Source organism: Macaca thibetana, chromosome 3 (assembly GCF_024542745.1).
Source record: "Macaca thibetana thibetana isolate TM-01 chromosome 3, ASM2454274v1, whole genome shotgun sequence".
NCBI lineage: Eukaryota > Metazoa > Chordata > Mammalia > Primates > Cercopithecidae > Macaca > Macaca thibetana.
In genome coordinates, this window is record NC_065580.1 from 81498158 (window position 1) to 81526110 (window position 27953).

A 27953-nucleotide genomic window follows, 5' to 3' on the forward strand; every position below is an offset into this window, starting at 1 on the left:
AAAAAATTTTACTTCTAATCACTAAAATTTCTCCCCTGAAAACAAAGACAAAAAGGTAACAAATAATTGTAACCAAAGATATTTCTAATACTGTCTTTTTAAAAGAAAGTCTGCTCAGGCACAGGATAAGACTCATTTAAAAATTTCCTCCGTGAGTCTCTGTATTTGAGTATAACTAGCACTGTAACATACTGATTAGATGTGCTGGTTTTCAACACAGTTGCATGTTTTCTCGGGCAATGTTAAATTGCCATATTTGATGAAAAAATAGCAAATTGAAATTTTTCAAAATATTTATTGATCAAATGTTTCCTTTTATAAATACAAGCCCTTCATCATTTTAGTGTTATTTTCTTTTTTGCTTTAGAAAGGTAGTTTTATTTTGACAACCAAAAGTAATAATAATAATACAAGAGGAGGCAACTCAATGTTTCAAATGATAAAATAGTTCAATTTTAACCAATAGGAACCTACACAAGATCATGGCATTTAGGTTTAGGGTATCTATCTCTTTGGACCAGATCATATGTTATTTGAATCTACTGTGGTTTGTTAGTATGTTTCATAAGACATAGTGCAGAGCTGCTATGATCTTTAAATGTTAATGTTCTTTTCTTATCACTTTACTGTGTAGATACCCTTCATGAGACCCAACTCTGCCACAGCTCATCCTCGGAGGCAATCCCGGAAACCTCTTTTATAAGTGTGATTTTAAAAATGTGGATTAAACTCTCGATAGAGTACATAAAGTAAAGAACAGCTATATTGTCCTTTCTATAAGCTTGTCACTGCAAAAAGTTGCCTTTTGCTTGTCAGGTTTGGATAGAATATAATTGATTGGTTTGTTACTTGGACTAAAAAGGCAGTAGATTTGCCTGTGTGAATTTTTTTATCCTATTTTTCTTCTTTTTGCTTTTTTTTGCACTAATCAGAAATATTTGATATGTGCATTGTTGAAAAATACTGGATACATGTCTTGTCAGAATTGTCGTATTAAGTAATGTCTTTCCCTCTTGCTTCTTTGGCAAATGATGATACACAGTGTTTGGACTTACTGAAGAGTTGCTGAAGCCTGTGGGACTTAATAAATACAGTATGCTACTCCCTGTTGTTATTCAACAATACAAGTAACAAACAAGAAAGACAATGCATTCCATTAGTCTGCTATTCTGTTTCCTTCAGCTTGATACATAGATTCATATAAAGTACTGCATTTTAAAACAACTATAGACTCATATTAAATGTTATTTCTATTTATAATAGTCAGCAAAAGTGAAAGACTTATGAAGTATATGACATTCTATTTTTGACTTATTAGTCCTAGTGTGAAAGCATATTAGCATGACATTTTTACAACTTCAGATTTTAAGCTCATGAATAAAAATATATCTGTGTTGATCTCTAGATATTTTTAGTAATACCCAAATATATGCAGTCCTTATTGTTTTAATATAAACTTTCTGTGTTCAGTATAATTTTATTTTTCTCAACCTTAAATATGAACTTAGGAAATAAGGAGGGAAATACAAAGATTATTGACTATACAACCTACCAGCTGAAAGAAAGATCTTCATCAACATCTGTATCTTTCCAGAGGTATACAGAATTAAAATTTGATCTTCAAGCTTTAATGATCCAGTTTTAAGTCAACGGCAGAAATATGTTGAATATTTCATCACTCAATCTTGAACTGGTTTAGAAGAGACTCTTTGCTGAAATTGAATTGCACATATACATGTAAATTGTCAACATGTAATTTGGAATTTTCTGATTAATAAATGTGGTTTTGGACATCTTTTTGGGTATAGTGACAATGGAAAATAGTTTACACTTTAGGACTAGAGTAGGTAATGTTATAGATAATCAAAAGCAATTGTAATTGTAAAGCTGCTGTAATCTAGTAATCTCTGGTTATAGTGAGGAATCCTATGATTGGATGAGATGTTTGATAAAAGTAAAATGTGTACGAAATTACATATAAACAGATTATTAACTTATTGAAAGATCTCATCATATTGGAGGAAAAATATTCATAATCTTTAGCAAAATTAGTAGACTTTTGTTTAACAGAATAAGATAGGACTAGTTATCACTATATTAGCTTAAGGAAATGTTAGTAATTATTACTGTTACTGAAGTCTGGCTACCTTTAAGCAAAATGACAGATTGCCATTTTCTAAGTGGAATATACTAATACATTAGACCATGGCCCTCTTTTAATATTTAGTGAGAAATTACTCACAGTTGCTTTATTTTAGTTGTTTTTGAGAAACTCTTAGGCCTTGTTTTGATATCACTGTTAATCAAAATCCTTTTCACTTTGATTCCAATTAGAATACTATATTATCATCATTCTCCATCTTGCATTTTCCGTGATGGTGGATATTCTATTCCACATTTGGTGCTAGTCCTAAGACTCTTTGTCACATGTTATACATACAGACTGCAAAATTCATAAGATATAGGTCCTGCAAAAAGTATAGTTGAAGTAAGAAAACTTTTGAAGTAACTAGAATACTTTGTGCTAATAATCTCTTAAATGCTCTCATATCCACAGTGTAAAATTATTCCCTGTCCATAATCAGTTCAACTGCTATAAGGAGAAAATTGATGTGTACTTAAGAAAATATGTACTAAATGATTCATATTTCACAGACGTACACAAGAAAAATGGCACATCAGGTAAATGATGGTTGTTTATCACACAGTAGGGAAAGGAAGAAACATTAAAATATCAGGAAGGAGATGAAACGTCTCTGAAATACAAGAAGAATGATATAATAGTAGATAGTGGTTCTCAAACTTTGTGCATCAGAATCACAGGAAGGATTTGTAAAAACACAGGTGACTACCCTATTCCTCTCCTCATCCTCCCTCTACCCACTTTACTCCCTCCCCTCTTCACCCTGTAGTTTCTGATTTAGTAGAGAATTCGCATTTCTAACAAGTTCCCGGGTGATGCTGTTGCTACTGACCTGGAATACCACATTAAGAACCATTCATAGGTAGTATTTTTTAAAAAAATCATTGTGTTGTGCTCAACATTGTTTGATAAAGGAATGCGCTTTTTAAATCTCCTTAAAAGGGCCCTTAGATTTCCTCTAGATAATAGAATTAGTAATTTCGTCTGCAACATACACAATTTTTTTTTATTTTATAAAATTTAGTTAAATGTTTGTTTTACACTGACTATGGAAACAGCACTATTATAGATACAGAAAGAAATCAATAAACATAGCCTGTGTTCACAATTCACTCATCCCTTTGTTATAAAAAGACTTGAAATTAGAGTTATGTTTTAATATGAAAACAAAATTTAGCCTTAGCCTTTATCCATCTTAACTTTAGAAATTATATTTATGCACTGTTTATAGATCATTGTCATTCATTGTTGCTTGAGTGTTCATCTGATTTTATATTTATGATATTAAAAACAGACTGCTGACCAATAAATAAAATATTTACACTCTATTTCCCTGTATTTACATCCTATTAATGAAAACCACTGTTTTTAAACAAAGTTAATTATTTCATAAAACTCACCGCTATTTTACTTGATTCTCAATATGGGAATATTTCATGAATATTTCACCAGAATTTATTCAAGGAATTCAGAAGGACTCTCCAGCAGGCCTGAATATTTACATTATTAAATTTTTTAAAAAATTTAAAAATGACAATTGAAACTTGTTTAAGAGACTCAACTTGGAGTTTCGTGACATATGAAGGCAGAATCATTTTTTCTACCTGTCTGAATCAGCACTTTGTAAGTTTACATAAAATTAAGGATTGTGATTTCTAAGGTAGACATGCTTTGCAAATACTTCTTTATAAAAGTGGAAGCCTCTTTGCCATAGTGCTCACTCTAAGGCTTTCTGTAGGCCTGCTGGTAAGATTCACTGCTGTTCAGGTACATAAGATGTAATGAAATTGGATGTGCATGCTGGGCTTTGTAAATAAAATGAGATGGACCCCCAGCAATTATCTCATTTATCTGATTTACATTGTAAAATCAGGATCTACACTATTGATTAGAGCATAATTAGTTAATTATGAACAGGAAAATACAAAGTTACATGGAGCTTGAGCACAGCAGGTTGTACTGCTGAAAAATTTCCAAGGGCATGAGCAGATGGAAATCAGTTTATTAAAGAACAAAGCAGACGTGTTTCAGGTATGGAAATGTCTAATTCTTCTCTCATGCTGCGAAGAGTTGCTTGACCTTATTGTGCATTTTTATATGAATTGTTTTGTCTCATCTTTCATTTTTTTGTTTCACATTTGATCTTGCAATCAGGCTGCCGCAGATATAGCTATCTAAATTGATCTCACTATTTAAGTGACTATTAAATACAGATTTGGATTTGGATACTTTTCTAATTTTCTAAAATTAATTTTTTATGTGTACTTTTATGTGTAAAGAATATTTTTGTCTTTCTTACTACCCATTCATTCATTATTGGCTGATACAGAAGTCTGTAGTGATATTAATGAAATAGGTTCAAGTCCTCCACATTAGTCTTATATTTGTGAAACGATTAGAAAACATTTTCAAACTATTTTGTATAGAAACTGCTCATGTAGGTAATTTGCACTAAAATTGTTGTAAATTACAAGGAATAAAATATTGTACTTATTAATACTAAATGTTACTCAATATTGGTAGAATGTAGAATTTTGTGCAAGCTTGTATTATTTGTAAAGTGATTTAACTTGTTGACCACAATTTGTATTTTCTCCATTAAGATGTTTAATTGAAATAATTGGCCACTATTCAATGAAAGAACTCATCACTACATGTTAATAGATTTGCGTAGATGTTTGAGCTGCTAGTGAGATTTTTATTTAAGTAATGACAGTATTGAAGACTAATTTTTTTGAACATTCTTGTGTGGAATTTTTACACAGAAATGAAAAAGTTGGAAAATCCAACCCATCAGTTCTCTGGATATTTAGTTTTTTTTAAAGTGGACAGACATAATAGTCTATATTTTCGGAGTCCAGTTTTTATTTCGCTTTATATAAAATTATAGGGGCTATAAGTAGAATGTTCCATTGGCATAAAAGATAATGTGATTATCATGAAATTTGCATGATAATTAAATTAAAATTTAATTAAAATACAAAATTTAATCATGAAAATGTACACCCTTGTTCAAGTCTATGTTAATGGATTTTGCTTCTTTCTAAAGTTTAGCTTACAAATGGCTATAAATTATTTGCATAGGACGTGCACTTAATTGTTTCAGTTAGGTTTTAAAAAGTAGTTTTAGTTTACTCCTCTAATGAAATTAGCCATTAGAAATTAGAGATGTTAAAAAAAACCCTTTGGAACACTGACTTTTGGCCTCTTAGGCATCCGACGAAATAAATCAGCTGCTTCTTTTTACTTGTCTGCATATTCTCAGTAGTCAGGTAAACACCTGACCAATTGCTTGTTATATGGATCATAGCACATATGAAGGTAAATCATTTTTTTTCCCCTTTTCTTTGTTTAGGGTGCTATTCTTAATCATATACTAAGTAAGTATTTTACATACATATAGACTATGTTTATTTGGTCACTGTATTTTGTTAATGTGTAAAAGACCATATATTAAGCTACTTTGTTATTTACATCTATATCTGTTATTAATCTGATATCTAGGAAGTTGTATTTAGTAAGAATCTAATTAGGTGTGCTTTTGTCTTATAATTGGGATTCCTTTATGCTCTATAGTGTTAATGTGTACAGTGTTTTTAGAGGCTTAAATGATACTTCTTTATGCATCCAGTTTTAATTTTATTAAAAAATCTTAGTGTTTCTTTACAGGTTAGTTTTATATTCTTTTTTAATATTTTAAGACATTGCCTTCCTATTTAATAATGTGCTATTGGTATAATAATCTGTTTTTATTACATAGACATTTGTGTTATTTAATAAAGTATATTGTGTTATATCCCTATACTTTTGTGGGTCAATGACTGCTTTTGCAAAAGTTTTTTAAAACATTTTATTCACTATTTATTTTGATAAATTATGTCCTATATTATGTGCTGCATGTGTTTCCAAGTTTATGTAAGAAATAAAGGTAGAAACCATAAATAGGTCAATAACTACTTTAACTCCATTGCAGCTTTTAGATAGCAGATGATTATAGACCCTTACGAGTTTTTGATTTTCAAGTTTTTTAAATGGTCTAAATTTGCAACATAGCCAGAGTTTGTTGGGTGACAGGAGTTGATAAAGATTACAAAGTGGTATTTGTGCGTAAAATTAATAAGCCACTATTTTGGCCATCCACATTGTTCTTTGATTCCTTGAGTTCTTAATGGTGTCTCTTATATTTGTCTACGGTTTAGTAATTCTTGCAAGTTCTGCTAGAGTTCACTTGTGTCCATCAGGATATTTCAGTGATTAACACATAAAACTATGGATTTTTTCAATTCAGTATTCTAAGATAGAAACAACCAGATTTTTGTCACATTGAAATAATTTGAGACATCTTTACAAAGATCTTATATTTGTATATTTATTTATCACCAAAACTTTGACTTTAAGATTGGATTCTTTTCTTCCACCTCTCTTTTTTGGATTTTGGCAGTTCCTAAGGGTCCTAACTACTACTTTTTGCTACTTAGTCTTGAAGCTGCAGCTTTTATTTACTGTTGAATGAGCTAGAACTTTAGAGAACTTCCCAATCACCACTAATTCTGACAAGCAAATTCTTTTCCTTTGGAATGCATCACAAATACATGAGTTCCACATGTCAACTAAGTAATTCTGAAAGCTATCGCTAATGAAGGAATCAATCAGTAAGGATTAGGTCATTTTTAAATGGCATATATTTGTTATCTTCTGATAAACTAGCATATAAAATCTCCTCGTCTTTTCATTGGTTCTTGAGCTGAAAGATAACTTGATTGTACGAGTAGTTGAAATCATCAACAGATTGGAACTGTATCAGTGTAGCAAACTTGTTCTTGGTTTATTAGCTGGAATTTCATAGCTATATCAACAAGAATTATTTATGTACATTAAGGTGATAAATAATGAATTGTGATGCACAGTAATCATGATAGTTGCCTCAAGTTATACACTAGAAATCATAATTTGAAAATTATTATGACACAGAGTTATAAATATGCAGTAATTAGGTAGTAAATTGATGTAAACTAGGAAAATGTTAATACTTCATCAAGAACTTTGATTATTAGCAATCTGAACTATATGGCGCACTACCCAAAAACCTGAAGTTAAGGAAAAAAGACTATAGTTAACAAACAAAATTGAGCCCATTTACTTAACTCAGTAGAAATTCTCATTTTCGTGTGTTTTTACTGTCAGTTTACATTGCCTCAATAAGTTTTAGTGGTCTGGTTTCTGAACCCATAACAATTGTTGTTGGGGAATTTATGCTTAAGCAAACACTGACAATATCAGGAAGCAGTGGCTGATAGTTTTCAGGCAAATGAGGACCCTGAAAATCTATAAAAATTGAATACAAGAATTCAAATAGAACAGTCGACTACTGGTCCTCATTCCAAGGACAAAAGGCTGACATACTGTTAGACATGTAGCAGGATATATTATTCTTATTGATGACCTGAGATGACAAATATAAATTATATTTAATATGTTTATTTGATGAAACAAGAAATGTGATTATTTTTAAATTTCACATCAAAGATCATTAAAACTCTAATTTTTATGTATGGAGTATGCTCTCAGTTATTTAGAAATCTCAACCTTCTCATAAACTCAGAAATACTTATACTTTGAAGGTTTCTACATCCATAGGTTTAATCGAAATTTTGTCTAATGAAAGGTAAATATGTTGTATTGAGAAAGAGCATAAAATTATGTGGGCTTGCCAGTTAGTCTCTTTATGTCACATTTGAAGTTAGTTTATATTATCTATTATTACTTCTTAATGCCAGAACAACAGGTATTTGAACATTTTAACTGCTTTTAAATATATTTTTAGATATGTGATATTGTCATAGTAAGTAAAGTACTCTTGGTCCTATTGGTGCTATTTGATTTTATCTATTCCTGTAGCTAGAACTATCATAGTAAGCGTTTTTCAAAATCTTGAGTCTACAAGATTTTTGGAAAAGTACGTAAGCTTATTTTTTTCATAAGGAGAAAGTTGTAGAGGAAGAAATGCATAAACTTAGGGCATTCAATTGTATTTTAAACTTCTTTATATCTGAGTAACTTAATTAAGTTGCTTAACTTTTCTGCAACTCTTGATTCCCCAAATGAGTTTTTGGAAGATTGGGTTTTTGTAGCATAATATGAAATTTCTACTAAAAATGTAGATTTACACTCCCTTTTGTTATGATAGTTTCTTAAAGTCAATTGTTTTTCTTTGTGTGTTGTTTATGTAAGAAGAGCTTCTTCCCCCTTTTTTCCTAAAAGGTTATTGAATAGTAGTTTTTAACTTTATTCGAGTAATATATGTTCTATAAATCTTCCCCTTGGTTTGTTTCTTAATTGTAAATTTCTTGACATTTGAAGTTTTAAATCAGTGAAAGATAAACAATAAAGAAAATCTGACAGATTGGTTGAGAAAGTATTATTGTTTAATTTTTTTTAAACTACTATGAAATGAGGAATGCAATCCTTTCTATAAGATGTATACTCTTTGTTATTTGTTGTTAAATTTTGGTCTTGTTATTCCAACTGATGCAAAATTCTTTTTACAAAGCACTGAAATAATACAGATTTTTCTTCATTGTCAGCAGGATGAGATTGTCTGAAACGAAGAATAGGTATGATAGTTTTCTTAGATTTTGTACATCATAGGTGGCAAAGACACTATCAAAACATTTGTAAGTTTTCAAATGTACTAGGAAGTACTTTGTAAAACCAAATGGTCTGAAGAAAGTGACAGGTAAATTTGAGGGAATAAAACTAAATTATTGGGGTAGTGTTCTACCTCTTTGTATATTTAAATGTTCTGTGATTTAACATGTAAAGGTTATTTTTATTTGCTGTAGATTGTGTTAGCATGCTATAAATGTTAGAAAGTTCACTTACAATCTACTTTAACTTGAAGAAAGAGAGAAATCAGGTGCAAATCGTATAGCATTGATTGCAACCTAGTGTAGCCTAGTAGAATTTCTGAGTTTTAAAATTTTTTAAATAATCAAAATGTATTTTATTGGATTCATATCCTTGAATTATATATGTATCTTATTAAATAAAGTGATTTAATGGGCAAATGATTAATTATTTAAGTTCACAATTGAAATTATTGTGGTTGTTTTGAACACATGATTATACATATACATTCATTCATATGCTCTTAATATTTCTGCTGTCAGTGTTCTAAATATTTGTTTTGTTTGTTGATTTTATTGCTGTTGTATTTTGTTTTTGCTAAAACATTTATTTCAGGTTTAGTTTGCCTTTATCATCATCATTAATTTAATGATCTTGTGAGCCAAGGATAAAATTAACAGTGTTGAAGTTGAAATATACAATAGTTTGTCTTTTTGTCTTTGAAGTAGGTGGTTTTTATATTATTTAGATACACCTACCTATAAATCTGTTTACCCTGCAGGTGTGATGAATGCAGACTCTGCTACCATTTTGGCTGTTTGGATCCTCCTTTGAAAAAGTCTCCTAAACAAACAGGTTATGGATGGATATGTCAGGAATGTGATTCGTCATCTTCCAAGGTAAGCGGAGGAGTCTATAAGAAAAGGGATTGTTTCCCTTCCGTTTGATAGCTTTCCCATGTCACACAATTAGCTTCTTTAAAGATAATTGGAATATGAAGGACCAACATTTTAACCAGTACACCTTAAGAATATATTGCTATGGTTATTTTCTTGCTCTTAAATTAAGGAAAAAACAATTCTACTAAATTATGTGAATTTTCTCTATGGAAATGTAGTTGTTTAATGTATTCTCTATTATTGTAACATATTAAATAGTGCTCCAGTAGCCCAAACAGATCACTCTTTGCTAATTTAACACACTTGAGAATGGCAGGGAAATTCCACCCTGAGTCATAATAAATTATATTAGCTAACAGAATAACCAGTTAAATAGAATTTTACAGATGTTTTATTTTGAAATATATTAATATATTGTAATATCTTCTAGAATCTGTTCCTTTAAAAAAAGAAAAAACTAATTTCACATCCTAAATCTTATTTCTGATATTTATTTTAGCTGAGTAAAAAGAATGAAATTTCTAACAAGGTTGTTTAATAGATTATACCCCCAAATCAATTTGAAAATTATGTCTTTTTAATATTAACATTCTAAACTTACATTGTAGTAATCTGTAGTTTATTTTGTGGCTCATTAAATTGAGTAAGTAAATAGCCAGACTCATTTTGACTAATTTGGCAGAAATACTGAATATATTTGAATGAAGACATTCTGGTCAACTGTAGATTGATTGGAGTTTTCTTTCTCAAAACAGATGATGAAAATTAACTGTCTGTTGTATTATGGACATCCAGCCATCTTTCTTCAATGCTACTTAAATGATTTTTGTAGTCCTAGAGTAAATTAAATTTGATCATGTAATCAGAAACATTCTTTTATCATTAACTAAAATGATTTGCTTCAGCTTACCACAGAGGCCTTCTGCAAAAGTCTATTAAAAACTGCAAAAAGACATTTGGTTATAGAAAGAAACTAAACTTTTTAAAAATATCGGAATATTTAAAATTATACATATTTTTTGCCGGGTATGGTGACTCACGCCTGTAATCCCAGCAATTTGGGAGGTTGAGGCAGGTGGATCATGAGGTCAGGAGTTCGAGACCAGCCTGGCCAACATGGTGAAACCCTGTCTCTACTAAAGATACAAAAAAATTAACCAGACGTGGTGGCGAGTGCCTGTAATCCCAGCTACTTGGGAGGCTGAGGAAGGAGAATCGCTTGAATCTGGGAGGCAGAGGTTGCCGTGAACCGAAATTGCGCCATTGCATGCCAGCCTGGGTGACAGGGCGAGACTCCAACTCAAAAAAAAAAAATTAGACATATTTGTATGAGGATTGTTAAAATATAATATCTGTGTATATTTTATTTAATAATCAAGCATTTTAACCTAAAATTATAAACTATATAGTAGCAATAATTATTTTCCAGGCATTTTATTAAGGCCTAGATTTAAGAACATATTTAATTTTAAAGATTTTATTGCATAGTTCAAAAATATATTCCCAAAATTTTATTTAAATGTAAAAATAATGAAACACTAGAGAGTTTAAATAGTTGTCTTATGAGTCTCTTTAATAAGTTTTTTTAAGTGCATTTTTTGTTTGGGATTTTCTGCTATCCCCAACAAATAAGTTAGGAAAGCAGTTTTTGAAATAGGATTTCCTACCTTTTTAAAATATACCTTTTTACATATATTCTTTTGAGAAGGCTCAATAATACTATAAATATGTAGTATTATGTTAAATGTTAAGTTATATAGTAATGTTGTTAATGAACATTGAAAAGGCAAGGGGGCATATTTCAGATTCGTTTGAAATATAGCATACATTTTGTACATGCCATACGTGCCAGTAGCCATTGGAAAAGGTTTTAGTTTCGTTTTCTTCTCTACCACAGAATGGGTCTTTGGACTCTGAGTGGAAATGCATTAGGAAGGCACATTGTTAGAAAACTTGCTTTGTATTTGCTGTACTATGTTTGACCTGTGGTTGAATACCAATATAAACAGCTAACATTTTCAAAATTTTGTAAAATATGGTTTCTAATTTTGGAATGTCACAGCAGTTTACTTTAAGGAATGAAACAACAGTGAAATGGATTCGTATTTTCATTATACTTATATGACTATTAGTATACTACTATTTTCCAGTGAAAAATTAAATTTAATATAATATTTAAGCTGAAACATATGGAGACTTAATTGATTCCCTTGAATATTTGTGCTGCATCAGTTGTTTTTCTTACTTTGGAAGACTTCCATTCATGAACAGTGGGTAGTAAATTTCTGTTTACATTTTCTCCTGAAAGATGTTTGCTAGTATTAGAGCCTAAGAAGAAAACATTGATAGATAATGTCATGCTTTATAATTCAGTGAATGCTGCAGAAGCTTTTACATTAGGAAAGCTGTATATTATTAACATCTGAGTCAAGAAAATTAGTCACATCTTAGGGCTTAAAAGAAACCCAGAATGAAAGTTCGTATGCTTTGCTTATCCTTTATTCTCCTACATTTGCTTTGGTGGAATATTATTTGCTAGGTAGCCCTGGGTTTATTTGCCATGTTCATATATTTTAATGAAATGAAAAGCTAAAAGAGAAATACATATTGCCATAAGAAAGGAAGTAATCAATTGCAAATAAATTTAGATGGTAAAATGTCTCCAACTTCTTTCTCTGTGGTAGTAATGTTGTTAAGTCCAACAAGTCTTCACTTTTATTTGAAATTTTGACTCCCTGTTTGTTTTGCCTAGAAGTTTAGATAATACAAAGCAAGGGTGTATAGTTGAATATTTGCTTGAAAAATGAATTGCACTTTAACATTTTGTCAAAATTTTGTGGACCAGGGGAAGCTCTAAAATATTGCTATTTATACTGTCAGCAGCTATTTATGTATTACTTTGTCTTTCAAGTAACAAGTTTTTGATATGGAGTTGTATGAGGGCAAAAATTTCTATCTTTACCCCTGCCTATTACTTTTGTAGAAATTCCATAAGAGTCTAATAAGATTCATCATATCTAAATTCATAATTTTTTGTTTTAGCACATGAAAGCTGAATTACACCTAAGTATTTAGTTTTAATAATATGATTTAATAACAATTTACCTTAAAGAAGAATAATGACTATTTATTCTACCCAAAACCATGAAGTATGGCATAATAAGACTTTCTCTGTCTCATCAACTCTTCATAAACCTAAGTAGTCATTTTGAGTTTCATAAAAAATAGCCAGTTACGTGGATATAAACATCCACATGTATGTACCTACATGGAGGCACAAATATACACACATACAAATACACGGAGACACACACACTCTTACACAAAATGTACCTTCTCCAATAGGCTATGCTTCAAAGCCATTGACTAAGACAGCAGCCACCCAGACAGTGCACTATGCTTATATTCAGTGGAGCTAGTTCATTGCCACCTGTCACCCTGCATTAGGGCTTTTTTTCCTTGCTCGTTACTGTGTTGTGAAAATCCTATTGTTAATAAATGCTACATGCCTGGAAAAGAAATGTATTTTCTTCTTTCTTAACCTCAACTTTTCTCTTATTTTTCCTTCATTTCTTCTTCCATCCACTTACCCAAGTCACATATCTGGAATCATGTTCAAACCTTCCCCATCCTTATCTCACGTAGCAAATCACTTCCTGAGTCCTATGAAAGTTTTCTTCTTTAAATATTTCTCCAGTCTGCTCTTTGCTCCTTTTTTCCACTACTACTGTCTTGATTTGGTGCTTCACTTCTTCTCATTCTATTATGGTTCTTCCTGTTTTAGAAGCTATCTAAATAGGTATGCCAGACTTATCCCCTTTTTATCCATTCTGCTTACGAGAGGCTTCTAAATGAAGTGTTTGCACCACAGTAGATATACAAAATGACTCATTAAATTAGCTTAATTCTATATAACATCTATCTTAATTTTCATGTCTGAGTGTATTTTCATGATTTAAATATGCTAGTCCTATAGAACAGGTACATAAAACTTCACACATACATATTTATGTTGAGGTGCATACTTCAAATGTTTTTACTATTGATATGCATCATCAAAAATAGCTTTCTGAAAATGTATTTATCATACCTCTGCTTGAAATATGTCAGTGTTTTTTCATTCTTCTTCATATCCGAAATAAAATCAGCCAGATTAGGAAATTAACGTTGATATATTATTACTGTCTGATCCTCAGATTTCATTCAGATTTGGCTATTAATCCCAGTAAGGTCATTTATGGCAAAAGGATTCGGTATAGAATCACAGGTTACATTTAGTTTTCATATTTCTTTTGCCTTGAATCTGTACAGTTCCTTAGTCTTTCCTTAACTTTCATTAGCTTGTGACTTTTGAAAATTACAGAGCAGTTATTTTGTAGAATGTATTTCACCGTGTATTTTTCAAATATTTTCTTGTGGTTTATATTCATTATGCATCTTTGATAAGAATACCACAGATGTGATGTTGTGTGCATTCTACACAAAATTTTGATTTGAATTATAGATAATGATGTTATATCTTAGGAGTTGTCTGCCAGTTTCCTAATTAATTAGTGATTTCTGGGGAAGAACCTTGAGACTATGTAAAAATATCTTATTCCTCATCAAACCTTCATTTTCTGTTTTATTCAGTGGGGTTATATTGAATGTTATTATTTATTTTTATTTTCAAATTACTACAAATTCGGCTAATGAAAGCCACTTCAAGCTGCCTTCTATATCTTTTTGACATGAGTCTACCAATCTTCACGTACTTTCTTGCTGAAGGTCTTCCAGGCTCAGCTTATGCTGTCTCTATCTCCATTCCTGGAATCAGCTGTTTCTCCACGGAGCCCAGGTTCCTTTTAGTGGAAAATGATATTTCGAAACCAAGATCTGATGTGGTCATTGTTACGGGGATATTGCTCTTCCTGGTTCTTCTCAGTAGAAAAAGCAGAGGACTAGATGTAGGTATATGTATTCATACACAGCCACACTTACATCTGTATTTTTGTTTTCATAGACATTGAAAACTAATTTTCTTCCTTTTCATCTTTGTAAATAACTCCTTTGTAAATAACTCTCTGCCAGAAAACTGGCTCCCATTTTCCTTAATATATACTCTTATATCATTACTCTCCTGATATGAAACCAATCTCGTGTCACCCTCTACTCCTACCCGCATGGATACCTACTTTGTTTATCATCTGATAACTTTTAAACTGAATTGTTCAGGAAGAGGAGAGAGAATGGATGAGGACTGATGTTTGTATATTTTACAAGTTCCACAGGTGATTTTATGAGCAGTTAGGAATAAGAACTACTGTTATACCTAGTTTTTAAAAACTTCAATTTTTACAAAGTTTTGAAGCTAAAATTTAACTTTTTGGAATTTTAAAACAAATATACAATGTGTATAACCCAGTCAAATGTCAACAAATTGACATTTTAATGTTATATTGTATATTGCCATATAAGATATAAAGTAGACTTAGGATTGTAATTTTAAAAATTGAACATAGTACATGCTTCAGTCTTTTCCAGGATATTCTTGATAAAGATCTCAACAGCTTGTATCTGCTGAAACACTTAAAATGAAGATACTTGTCTTAACATGATTAAATGAACAGGTATAAATATTTCTTTTAAAAGTGCTTCCTCCAGGTCACATGTATTCACAGATGCCACTGAGGATTTAAATATCCGTCATGTACTTTATCGTGATTATGTCAGTTATTATTGTAGCTTTTCATCTTTGTTTAAGCTATGTTTTGTGAGAAGCCATGGAGTATACATGACAGGTCATTATCTGACTGCTACAAGATGAGCTGTCTTAGCTTGGAGACTTCTATTTGGTTCACTCTTATTTGATCTTTCTAGTATGCTACATTTTTTGAGTACTAATAATTTGTGAATTCATATGCATAGAAATTTCATCCAAGTCCTTATGGAAGATTTTCTAGAACTACAAATGCGTGACAGACTAGCTAAGGCAAGTGATACTTCTCAATAATCATTTGTATTAAAAATCTTTAAGTAGAGGACATATGACATTTTTAATTTTGGTTTTATTTTTTATCTTTTCTGCATTGAAATAAATTCTATAACTATGTCAAAACAACATCTATAAATATATATTTTCAAGTAAAACAGTCATTGAGAATTGTGTCTCTTTAAGAACGGAACAATCTCTTCAGGAGTATCTTGCCACAATACATTAAACAAGCACATTTAATTGAACTTGGTAATATTGGAAATTGAATGTCTGAATTTTATGCATTGAGGAGATTTATGAAAAATATAAAATTAAAATGAATTATCCTTTAAAGTTCTTTAAAATTTGAAGCATATAACTGACCCATAAAAAAGGGACTTTTTAATATTTTAACTATTCATTTGACCTCTGGGATTTTATCTGACATTAGATTGAATTTTAAGTTTCTGGATTTTACATAGCTGACAGAGAAGTCATTTTTAGGTAAGATGTATACCACTTAGCTGTCTAAATTCAGTACTCTTCTAGCATTTGTGTGACAAGCTTACAAAAGCTTACAAAAATGTACTTCATGGAGCTTTACTGAGTTTTGGTTTGCCTTTTTACTAATACAGATATGTAAAAAGTCTGGAAAAAAGGTTGTCTGTATTGTGTCCTATATTAGAATTAAATAAAACAAATCTGTGGTGTTTTGTAGACTTACTAAAAGTCAGAGAATTAAAACTGTGGTATGTGGTTTTCCTCAAGGATGGTTTTAGTTTTGTATTAAACTTTAGATTTCCTCTTTCCTGGTGGGTGGGATAAAGCCCACAGATTTCCAGTTGATCCTGTACTGTAGAACAAGGTCCTCAACTAAGTTCAGGCAATTGCTAATTGCTTCTAGCATGTTCCTTGGCAAGTGAAATTGTTTGTATAAATGTCTTTTAATCTCTTAGTTTCTAATTGAGTGCTGTAGTTTAAGACTATTAATAATGATTTGCTTAATAATCCCACTAATTATAGTTGGTACTTTGCTTTAAAAAAAAAAAGTACAGTGTTGTATTGTTCATACTGAACATTTATGTCCCAAATTGAGCTTATTAGTCATCATTACTGCCTAGTCAAGTAGGTGGTTTTATTAATACTTGACTGTCCTAGATGTGTTTTCTGAAACCTATTTCTAGACAATGTTTTTATCAAGTAATCATTTTCAGTAAAACATAGATTGTTTACTAGTCATTGTTAATAGTATTAATAGAATTGGAATCAGTATTGATCTGTTTAGTTCTACAACCTAAGATCATTTTCATGGGAATCATATAATATATATTAAATGTATATACTTCAGTAAATTATTCCTGAAGAATCATTTTGAAAATATGATTTCTTAAGATAAGTTTGTCAGTGTTTATGATACACATATTTTGATATATTTAAATATCAAATTCACAGAGAAAGGAAAATGATTAGAACTTCTAAAAATAGACCATCTTTCTCTATATTAATAATTTACAAAATTGAAAAACTAAGCCACTTTCTAAATTATGCTCACTACAAACTTGAAAAACTAAGCCACTTTCTAAATTATGCTTACTACAAACTTGAAAAACTAAGCCATTTTCTAAGTGGCATGTGGCCTGGTACATTTACATAGCATGCTGTGGAATACCGTATGTGATGAGAAACTAAATCATAACTGAGATAATTAATCAAAGTACAGTAGGTGCCATACATATAAATGTCTTTTAAAAGTCACAAACCTCATACTGTCCTTTAGTTTAAAATTTTTTGTGTGTGTTTTTATTTTTTGTTATTTCGTTATTTCAGCTACTAAAATGCTGAGAGTTAAGATAAAGGACATTTTATTACGGCTTTACAAAAGTTAATAAACGTATTTTTACCTTGTTAACCCAGCGTTTGAAATATTAAAATTGGGTTATATAATCAACCAATATATCATAGATCATACTGTTATAAAATTCAGAAGTGGTGTGGAATATATTAATTATGTAAATTTTTATTCCAGTTTTTATTTGTAGTGTGAGTGTGAGAAACATGTTCATTGTGAAAAGATAGTCCTAGTGGAATTAAACTAGTCTATTCTCACAATTGTGAAAGAATCACCTAAATAATACAAAAGGCTTAAATCCTGGCTTCAAGAAAACAAAGTGAGATTGCATGCATTGTAGATGTAGATATAGTGAGAGGAATTTGGTTCCTCTAATTTATTAAACATTTTAATTAGTTCATTAGTTCATAACTTTGTAAAATTATATTGTGGTTTAAGAAGTGCTCTTTTGCTTATGACTAAGAGACTTCTTCAAGACAACCTTCAAATCTAAGCCAAGAAAATTCAAAGAATGAACTCTGATAGTTAATGGAATTGAGTTCTTTGAAAGCAAATAGAGTTAAGCATTCTACTTTTGATTTTCTGATGGAATCTTTCCTAGGTGTGATAAGAAGTTGTAGATAGAGGTTAGAAACATAAAGTACATCATGCCATGTTACTCGCCTTTTAATATATTCATTTTTTGATGTTTCTGAAATTAGATTGTGTATCTATAAGCAGTTTTTATCTTTAAGTGATAATAGTTATTTTTCCCAAAAAATTTCCATTAAATTGGTGGAGTTCTTATAATCGGATGCATTGTATAGTAGGAAGATAGAGTAATTTAAATTATATAGAAAGTTAAGTATGCAATGTGGTATAGATGAAAGCATTTTTGTGAGCTTTGAAAAGAAACAAACTGGGTTGAAGTCTTAACTGTTTATAGTACTTGTGAACTTCAGCAAGTTGTTTCACTTGAGCTTTAGGTTGATCATTTGTGGAAGGTTGAATGGCAATACTGGGAAGTGTAGAGGTGCTCAGTAAGTGACTGAGTAGGTAAGCATTTTAGGCACAGAGAGAAAAGTTCAAAATTAGTGATAATATTCTGATTTTCAAATGTTAAGAAATGTTTTTTAAAAGTAACCTGAAGAGTAATTTTGTGTTTCATTTTCTGCCTTCACACACATCAAATAAAAATTTTTCCTGTCTCAGAGTTTCACACTAAACAGAGGAAGGTCATGTCTAACTTTTTCATGCAGAAAAAAGTCCATTTGTTATAATTTCTTGGTAGAGTTAAGAGGCAATGAAAGCTATCTTTATAATTAATGTGTTTTTAAACCATGGCATTTATGACTCTCTAATTTTTTTAAAGTATATGCTATCCTATCAGATTTTCTAAATATACTATAATTAGTACTTTTAATATTGATGGTAATTCATATTTCACTTTAAATATAGAATTGTGGTCCTCTGTGAATTATGCAGAAAATCATGCAGTAATATATTTATTTTATAAGTAGAGAGAATGATATTTAGAAGCAAAAGATTTGTTTTGTTTAAGCCATATTTAAGCCACTGACTTTGCCTGGTATGAATAATAGGAAAAGACCTAACTCATACGGAAAATTGCTTTTAACTGAAGACGTGTTTTAGTAACAAGTGAAGAAATATCCAAGAAATTTTTCTTAGACTATAAAGGCATATTTTTTTCTTTGTCAAGGTCATTAAAACTGTAAACTTGAAACTGAAATGAAAATACAAAGTAAATAAAATAAAATGTAAATGTAACAAACCGCTGAAGATAGTTGTAAGACAGTTTATAAGTCCATTTTGTCAAGGTGTATGCAGTTTCTGATAACAAAAGTTTCATCAACCCTAACGAATGAATTTTTAACAGGTAAATATCAGCAACACACCCTTTTTCTTATATACATGTGGATCCTTTTAAGAATAGTTATGTTGGAAAATCTGAGCTAGCACTTTCACATTCCTTGTGGAGCCTGGAAGTTAAGGTTTTTAACTTTTAGAGCATATTGTTTAAACACATTTAGAATTTCAGAGCATGATTATGTGCCGTCAATGTGCCTTACAGCATTTATGCAAAAGAAAACCTTACTCTTAAGTAAGGAAATATGTACTAATTCTCCGATGCTACTAATTCTTTTCTTTTAGAAATGTAGACTCTCAGTACAGTAGCCCCCCTTCCCCTATTTAATTGCAGGGGATATGTTCCAAGACCCCTAGAAGATGCCTTAAACCAGTTGTTTTTTCCTGGACATGTCTTTTCAGTGAAAAGAAACATCTTATGGCTTCTCTTTGGCATATCAAAATTGTTAGCATCACTACTCTTGCACTTCGAGGTTAAGTAAAATAAGGGTTATTAAGTAAAATAAGGGTTACTTGAACAGAAACCCTGCAATACTATGATGGTTGATCTAGTCACTGAGACATCTAAGTGACTAACCAGCAGGTAGCACATACAGTGTGGACATACTCTGGGCAAAGGGATGATTCATGTCCCAAGTGGGAACGAGTGAGACAACATGAGATTTCATCATGCTGTTCAGAATGGTATGCAATTTAAAACTTAAAAACTATTTATTTCTGGAATTTTTTTTTCCTATAACTTCTAGGATATATGTGCAGAACGTGCAGGTTTGTTCGATAGGTATACATGTGCCATGGTGGTTTGCTGCACCTGTCAACCCGTCAGGGGTTTTAAACCCTGCATGCATTAGGTATTTGTCCTAATGCTCTCCCTCCCCTTCCCCCACCCCCCGACAAGCCTCGGTGTGTGTTGCTCCTCTCGATGTGCCCACATGTTCTCATTATTCCACTCTCACTTATGAGTGAGAACATGGGGCGTTTGGTTTTCTGTTTCTGTGTTCGTTTGCTGAGAATGATGGCTTCCAGCTTCATCCATGTCCCTGCAAAGGACATGAACTCATTCTTTTTTATGGCTGCATAGTATTCCATGGTATTTCTGGAATTTTTTTATTTAATATTTAATATTTCCAGATCACAGTTTACCATGGGTAACTGAAACCTGGGAAAGCAAAACCACAGTTAAGGGGAGATTACTGATTGTACTTTATATATGTGTGTGTGTGTGTGTGTGTGTGTGTGTGTGTGTGGCAAAGGGTAGTGATTCATACATATAAATTCTTCAGAACCCTATCTTTATGCTTTACAATTCTTTCCCTTTCTATCCCCTGCCGTCCTGATTCCCAGTAGAGGGAACCATTAATGATATACTTCCTTAATCATAGCATATGTTTCTTTATTTGTTTCCCTTCATGTTACTTTAACAATTGAATTATCTTTTTCTGGGAATATCAGGTATGCTGTTGTTAACACGTTTTTTGTTGGCAAAATGGCATTAACAAATAAGGCAAATTGTAAGAGTATGGCCCACATTGTCCTCCCACTGCCATATAGTTCCAGCTTAGTCCAGTTCTGCTGTATATTAAATTAGTAGTAGCTTCAGTAGTGCTTCCTTGGTCACCAATAAAACATATTCCCTTTCTCTTTTCCAAGTTCTGAAATTGCCTAGCTGCATGTCCAGGAACTTCTCTGAGCTGTAAGTTCAGTTTGTCAAAATCAAGAATCTTCCTCTTTTATTCTGTGTCATGTTTCATCTGCCTTGTTGGTAATTTCCTCCTTTTAAAAATACTTATTTCTTGCCTTCAGTGAACTTCTTCCCTCCTGCTTTCCCCTTTTCTTAGTGGACCATTTCTTTGGTTTTCTTCATAGGCTTCTCTAGGTTGGTTTCACAGTCTTTTTTTCTCACTGCAGTTGATAGCATCTATACCCAGAGCTCAATACTGCACCCATTTTGCAACAGGAAATCTTGGGATTTGGGATGTAAGTGATCCATCTACTTTCAGTGAGTTAATGTCCCTCAAGAGAGACTTTTTGCCTTTTAAAATATCCTTTTGTCTAATAATTAAGACAGTATAGCAATAAATTTACATATAAGGTTTAATTGGCCGTTTCCTCTAATAGTCTCCTTTTACTAAGTAGTTTAAATGACATTTACTTAAGTAGGCTAATGTATATTAATTTGATCTTCAAACTAAATATTATTCTGAAGATATGATTAAATATGCTATAATTAAAGTGTTGGACTCTTGAGTGTTGATTAACTTTAAAGCTGGAAAGTTGGCTAGCCGCAGTGGCTTACGCCTGTAATCCCAATGCTTTGAGAGGCCAAAACAGGCAGATCATGAGGTCAGGAGTTTGAGACCAGCCTAGTCAATATAGTGAAACCCATCTCTACTAAAAATACAAAAACTAGCTGGGTGTGGTGGCGTGTACCTTTAGTCCCACCTACTCAGGAGACTGAGACAGGAGAATCACTTGAACCCAGGAGGCAGAGGTTGCAGTGAGCAGAGATTACACCACTATACTCCAGCCTGGGTGAATCACTTGAACCCAGGAGGCGGAAGTTTCAGTGAGCCGAGATCACGCCACTACACTCTACCCTGGGTGACAGAGTGAGACTCCATCTAAAAAAAAAAAAAAATCTGGAAAGTAATAATTCAAAGTAGGAATTTTGTTTAATATAATAAAATTTATATCCTTTATATAAAATATTGCTTTAAAAAATACATGCCTCTCACTGTTTTTCTCCTTTTTCCTTTTTTCTAACTCCACTTTTCTGAAGAAAGTTGGTATAAGGAAAAAAAATACACTTTGGGGTTTTAAAAATATTATAAAGGTAGTAACTGGTCATTGCTGAATGTTGGAAAAAAAATTTAAACATAAAGAAGAAAAGTGTTTTAAATTATCTGTAATTTAGCACCTAAAGATACTACATTTCTGCTCATGTTTTGGTAGTATGTCCTACTACAACCTACTCTAAAAAAAATTACAGTTATATCATACTTTCTGTTATATAACTGTCTTTTAAAAAATATAATTGTATGGCAGTTTACCATGTTGTTAAATACTCTTAAATAATCTATTTTTAAGTACTGTAAAATTTTTTATACAAATATACTTTCAATGTAATGACTTGATCAAACAATATAAACATTTTTAAAATGAAGTATCATACTAATAATAATGGAAGTTAACATTTTTATTGAGCATCACTATGCGCCTGGCATTATCTAAGCACTTAAAATGTATAATTCTATTTAATCCTCACCACAACCTTTAAGGTGGTTATTGTTTTTTTTAGCTCCTTTCTGCAGATGAAAGAAAGAAATGAGATTGAGAGAAGTTAAGGATTACACAGCTAATAAGTGATATAAGTGATTCCAGCCCAGATCTCCCTGACTCTAGAGCCTGAGTTTTAGAAACTAGATTTTATATATTAAAATAGGTATTTTCTATTTCTTATTGTAAGAGATTCTCAAATTAGATTTTGTCCTAAAGCCATTTTAGATTTTCATCATGTAAAACTCAGATAATTTTTCTACTATAAATAAACATGACTTCTAATCGGAAAGGGGAAAATATTATTAAGTGGGATCTGCTTTTGTCTTTCTAGTGGATAGGGGAATAAAACACAAAGAGATTTTAAAACAAATAAGTTGATTAAAGATGGTGCTATTGTGTGGTGTGGGAAGATGAATGTGGAAGATGACATAACTCCTCAGGGCCCTTTCTTTATGAAATTCTGTTAAATAAGATCTGTGTTAGGGGAGGTACAATTTGACAATATGGATGATTTATGTGGACCCAGCAGAAACTAATCTATTGAACTTGGAGGGAGGTAAGGGAAAGGGATCTAAAGATGAATTTTTTTTATTAGACACTAAGCACAGTATTTTAGCTGAGTCAAATCTTACTTTTTAATGTTTGTCATGAGTTGTGAAGTTTGAAAACCTGTACTGTGAAAAGTAACTACAGCCAGCCACCCTCAGTCCCTTTGCAAAGATAGTTTAAGAATATTCTCATTTGTGTAGTGTCAGCTATTATACTTTGTGTACACACTGGCAGTTTTTGTATGTTTTTATCCTAGTATCAGCATTCTTTTGCGGTACAAGTTACTTTTTTTCAAAAAGAATACTTCCTTGTAAGTGTATTAAGTGTAAATACAATTCAGTTTACACTCATTTGTATTAATTCTTTTGCTGACAATTCTTTTGTTAATTCTTTTGATTATTAAACAGGAGTACAAAATTATTACCTCACCTATAACAGGTTTAGAAATGGTTCCCGCCTCATTGACAAATAAAGGTCTGATGTAACTGTTTTTATTCTACTATATTTCCACCTGTGACCTAGCTCTGCCATCTCTTTTTGTGATTTCAGACTTTTACAAGTTGTTGTAGGTTTAATATATTGTTCCCTTTTTTTCCTCTGGACTATATTCATATATTAAATCTAATCTCTGGTCACCTAAGATACAACCTATTTTAATATTTTCTCTGAAGGTTTCTTAAAGGTTTATGTTGTAGTGTTATACCTTCATTGAAGTTAAGTCGGTTTTTTGTTAAATGTACCTTCAATAATGGCTGCAAAGGATTATGTGCTTCACTGGTTTGAAAACTCTTTAAAGTATGCTTATAGAGGTTAACATTTTTAAGAATCACTTTGAAAAGTTCAAGCTGTATCAAAGTACTTTTGTCAGCAATATGTTCACTTTTGTGTTCTTGATGGCTGGACCATTCTCTCAATTTTTAAAGACCAATAGTATTCTTTATATTCTGTTTCTAAAATCAGATTTCAAAATTTAGATGATTAGTTATTTGTAAATCATTTTTCCAAAGCACAGATGTGTTGGTAGCTTAATGCAAGTAATGAGTATAAGGTATTTCAGCATTATTTCTTTATTTTAATGCAGCAATTTCAACAACCAACAGCAAATCATTACTTAATGACTCAATTTAAAATTTATCCTAGTATCCAATCATTTGCTTAATTATTAATTTTTACCCCTTAAAACAATTTTCAGAGTGTGAATGAAGTACATATTTTTAGGATACATTATTTAGTCTTTTGTAAGCAGGCTAAGTGCTGTAAAGGATACGTATTTTTTTACATTTCCTTGTGACAGTGTTGAAGCTTTAACCTGTTTACAGCATAAAGACTGTATTAAGTACAATCTTAATCTTTATTTTTTCGTATTCTCAAATCTACTACATATGAATCTAATTTTTGCAGTGAAATAAACTTTCTTTCTTTGTTATTTAACTGTTTCAAAATCCCTAACTTTTCTCCTCCTGTCTACTCCTTCCATTCTCCTTCACATTTCCAGGCAGTATTTGTAAACAGGACACTATATTTGTCAAGTATGTTTATGTTCCTTTATCAAGAAAAAACTTCCTTAAGATAGCAATGTCCCTAATAGGGTCAAATACAGTTAGTTGGTTTTTTTTAACCTCCTAATAGCAACATGGAAAAAAAAAAAAAAAAAAAAAGCTACAGTCTGAATTTGACATCATTAAACAAAAACTCTTAAAATTAAACAGTATAAAAAGACACAAAAAATTGGTTTTATTTTTCCTTCATATTAAATGCCTTAAGGATTCTCAAGTGAACTATTTTTAAAAGACTAATCTTCCATTTTTATTCTGATTTAAGTAAATTTTGCTCTTGATTCCAAGACAAGGTACAAACAGAAATCAACTCGATTCCTTCCATCCCAGTGCCTTTAAACATGCTCTGTTAGAACTTCCTTTTTCCCTCAGTGACTCTCAAACAAATCTTACAGCTTTTCCAGTTACCTTTAGGTATTAATAGTCTTTTTTTTAAGTATCAAACTCCAGTCCAGTTTAATGTCGAAGCTTTAATTCTCAACCAGCTCAGACCTCCTTTAAACTGGGAACCTGTAGTTTGGAAGTGGGGCATTCTAGATTTTGATTATTGCCCCTCCTTTTTTTTTTTTTTTTTTTTTTTTTGGACTCATTGCTAGAGCTTTTCTATGTAGAGGTCCCTTGATATGAGAGATGCCTTCTGTGCATTGCTTGTGACTTCCTTTTCAGAACTTAGGTTCCTTTTATCTCTTCTTTGATTGCCATCATCCCCATCCCAGCAACGCTGTCCTGTTTGGCTAGATTCCTTTCTAGAGTCTTGCTCTTTAATGGGCGCACGTTTTGTCCCAGGGGAAACTCACAATCCCTTGCCTTAACAAGCTCAGACAGAACAGTCATTCCCACTGCAGCCATGCATCTTTGCTTTGCTACTACAGACAGACAGGCATGTATCATCACCTAGTCCTTGTCCTCCAAACTCCCAGGGTGCAAACCTTCTTGAATAATTTTTAGAAAATTCCTCTTCTGAGAGGGACTTCCTTTAAAGTACCTCTTCGAAAGAAGTCTTTACTCTGCAGTTTCACCTTTCCTCATTCTTCAGACTTCTCCTTTAATGAGTTACCATACCAAATTTTGTGTGAGACTTTGAAGAAAATATTTTCTGAAGTATTTTATCAGTGCATATCTTTAAAAATGTATATCTTAGACCATTTGTGAGAGATTTGAGAGAGAAAATTTCACTCACCCATGAGTCCTAAATCAAATATCCTATCACCATGACTCAAATCATGATTTTTTTTCATAATTATCACTTCTTTCACTTCTTCAGACACTTTATATCAGTTCCTGAACTCCTCTCAAGACCTCTAGGCCACCACTTACTCTCCTCCACCTTTTTAAAGTTGTAACTTGACATTTTAATGTGCACTTTTTAAAACCATTAGAGTCCTCCACTGTAACTTCCCAACTTCTCTAGATCCACTGTGTTGGTTTATCTCAACTGTTTCTTTTTTGGCCAGAAATAACATGAAATTTATAGACTTGAGTTCACTACAAATTCATGCCTTCTAATTTAAACCAGACCTCATTGCTATCTTTTGTGAGCTCCCTATCAGATTTCTTACAGCAATTATTTCAAATCTTTAACAAATATATCAAGTCGTCAGTTTTATTCCCAGCACACTTACTTTTTAAAGATGATCTTGTCTCTTACTTTCACTGAGGAAAGGGGGGTGATATTTTTATCTTCTCTCAGCCTCAAAAAAAGTCTTTACTTCATTCTATTTCCTGTCTCAGAAAATAAAACTGCCACTACTTCCTCTGTTCTTTATTCCAAACATCTCCTTTCTCTTCAGTGCCTGTTTCTGTTCTCATTAAGCCGTTCTACACACTTTTTCCCAGTCACTCTTGGAAAGATCACTTTTCAGATTTCCAGGTCAGAAAATCCAAGAAAAAAGAAAGGAGCTTTCCATTGTCTATACTATAGGATAGACATCAGGGTTTTGTCCCTGACATTCAAGGCCATATATAATCTAGTCTCATGCTAGTTTTTTAGATATAAATCAGTCTCTCTCTCTCTCTCTCTCCCCCCACCTCCACTGCCTCCCTCCCGTTCTCCTTCCATCTCTCCCATTCTCCCTCCTCTCTCCCCCTCTCTTTCTCTCTCCCTCCTTCTTTCTCATTCCTCTTTTGCAAAAAGCCTCATATATCATCAGGAGTTTTTTTTCTTCTTAATTAAATGTCCAGTTTAAATTCTAGTTTTCTAGTTTCCCTACATTCCTTAGGCCTAGATTCAATTTCTTTTGCACTTTTTTTGCTAGACTGTTCATTTGACATTTGGTAGACATTTTTTGTCCTGCTATTGATCTTTCTATATCTGGGTTATTTTTACCAGCTAGGTTACAAACTCTCTTATAACAGAGGCTATTTCTGTCATACTTTCTTAAAGCAAGGAACCTGGATGTTGCACATTTTTTTCTAAGATAGATTTAAGATTGTTCCTGGTAGTTCTCCACTGCTAGCCTGTTTTCTATTAGTTGTTACTGAAATTATTTTTTAAACTTTTATTTTGCCAAATGGCAGTAGAGATGGTGCAGGTTCTAGTTTTTGCCTTAGAGGCCCAAGGCTATTTATTGAAGTAACAAATGATGTTTGGACATAAATTTCTGGCAGCCATGACCCAGATATGCAAAAAAGACCAAGAGTAAGAGAGTTAAGAAGATACCTGTTCAGCAAGTTTAAAATCATATTCTTTGTTAGAACAGGTTATTTTCTTATCTAGTTCACTCAGCATTTCTGTTAACATTTAATAGTACCTGTTGATTATAGCAGATTTCTTTGGAATAGACATGGTTTTAAATTAAAAGGAAAATAAATTGTCTCCTTCAGAATAAAGAACACTGGCATTGTCTAAGAGTATAAAACTAATCCAAATGAAAATGCCTATTTTGTGTGGGTTTTTTTTTTTTTTTTTTTTTTGCCTTTACATAAAATTTAAGAGACAGTAAACCTTTTATTTACCAAGATATTTTCTTTCTCTTGATGGACCTACCAATATATTAGCAAAAGGAGTCTCATTTTTATTGGATAAAAATCTGTGTAGTATTCAGAAGGTGTGCCACATACTTCACTAGGTGCTTCAGATGTAGTAAGATGAGACATAAATCTTGCCCTTAAAATACTTAGGTTCTACTAGGATAGATAAAGCATGTATGCATTTAATTATGATACCAAATTTAAAGTGTTAAATGCCATTAGGAAGTATAGGTAAGGTACTGTGGGGATTTTGAGAGAAGGA

General features: G+C 31.7%; 2 protein-coding genes across 10 annotated transcripts in view; one reads left to right on the forward strand and one right to left on the reverse strand.

Moving 5' to 3' along the window:
• The window catches only part of NDUFA4 (NDUFA4 mitochondrial complex associated), a 711072-nt gene that overhangs the window by 171402 nt on the left and 511717 nt on the right, over window positions 1-27953 (reverse strand). The gene's annotated exons all lie outside the window — the stretch shown is intronic.
• PHF14 (PHD finger protein 14) overlaps window positions 1-27953 on the forward strand; it is a 200367-nt gene that overhangs the window by 132710 nt on the left and 39704 nt on the right. For 4 of the 9 annotated variants that reach the window (XM_050783024.1, XM_050783014.1, XM_050783015.1 and 1 more), the window contains exons 17-18: window positions 8728-8757; window positions 9552-9669. In XM_050783024.1, coding sequence (XP_050638981.1) covers window positions 8728-8757; window positions 9552-9669 — 148 coding nt within the window. Of the gene's footprint in view, window positions 1-634; window positions 1797-8727; window positions 8758-9551; window positions 10108-27953 lie in introns of those variants that run through there. The other 5 variants (XM_050783016.1, XM_050783022.1, XM_050783019.1 and 2 more) reach the window with 3 other exon arrangements.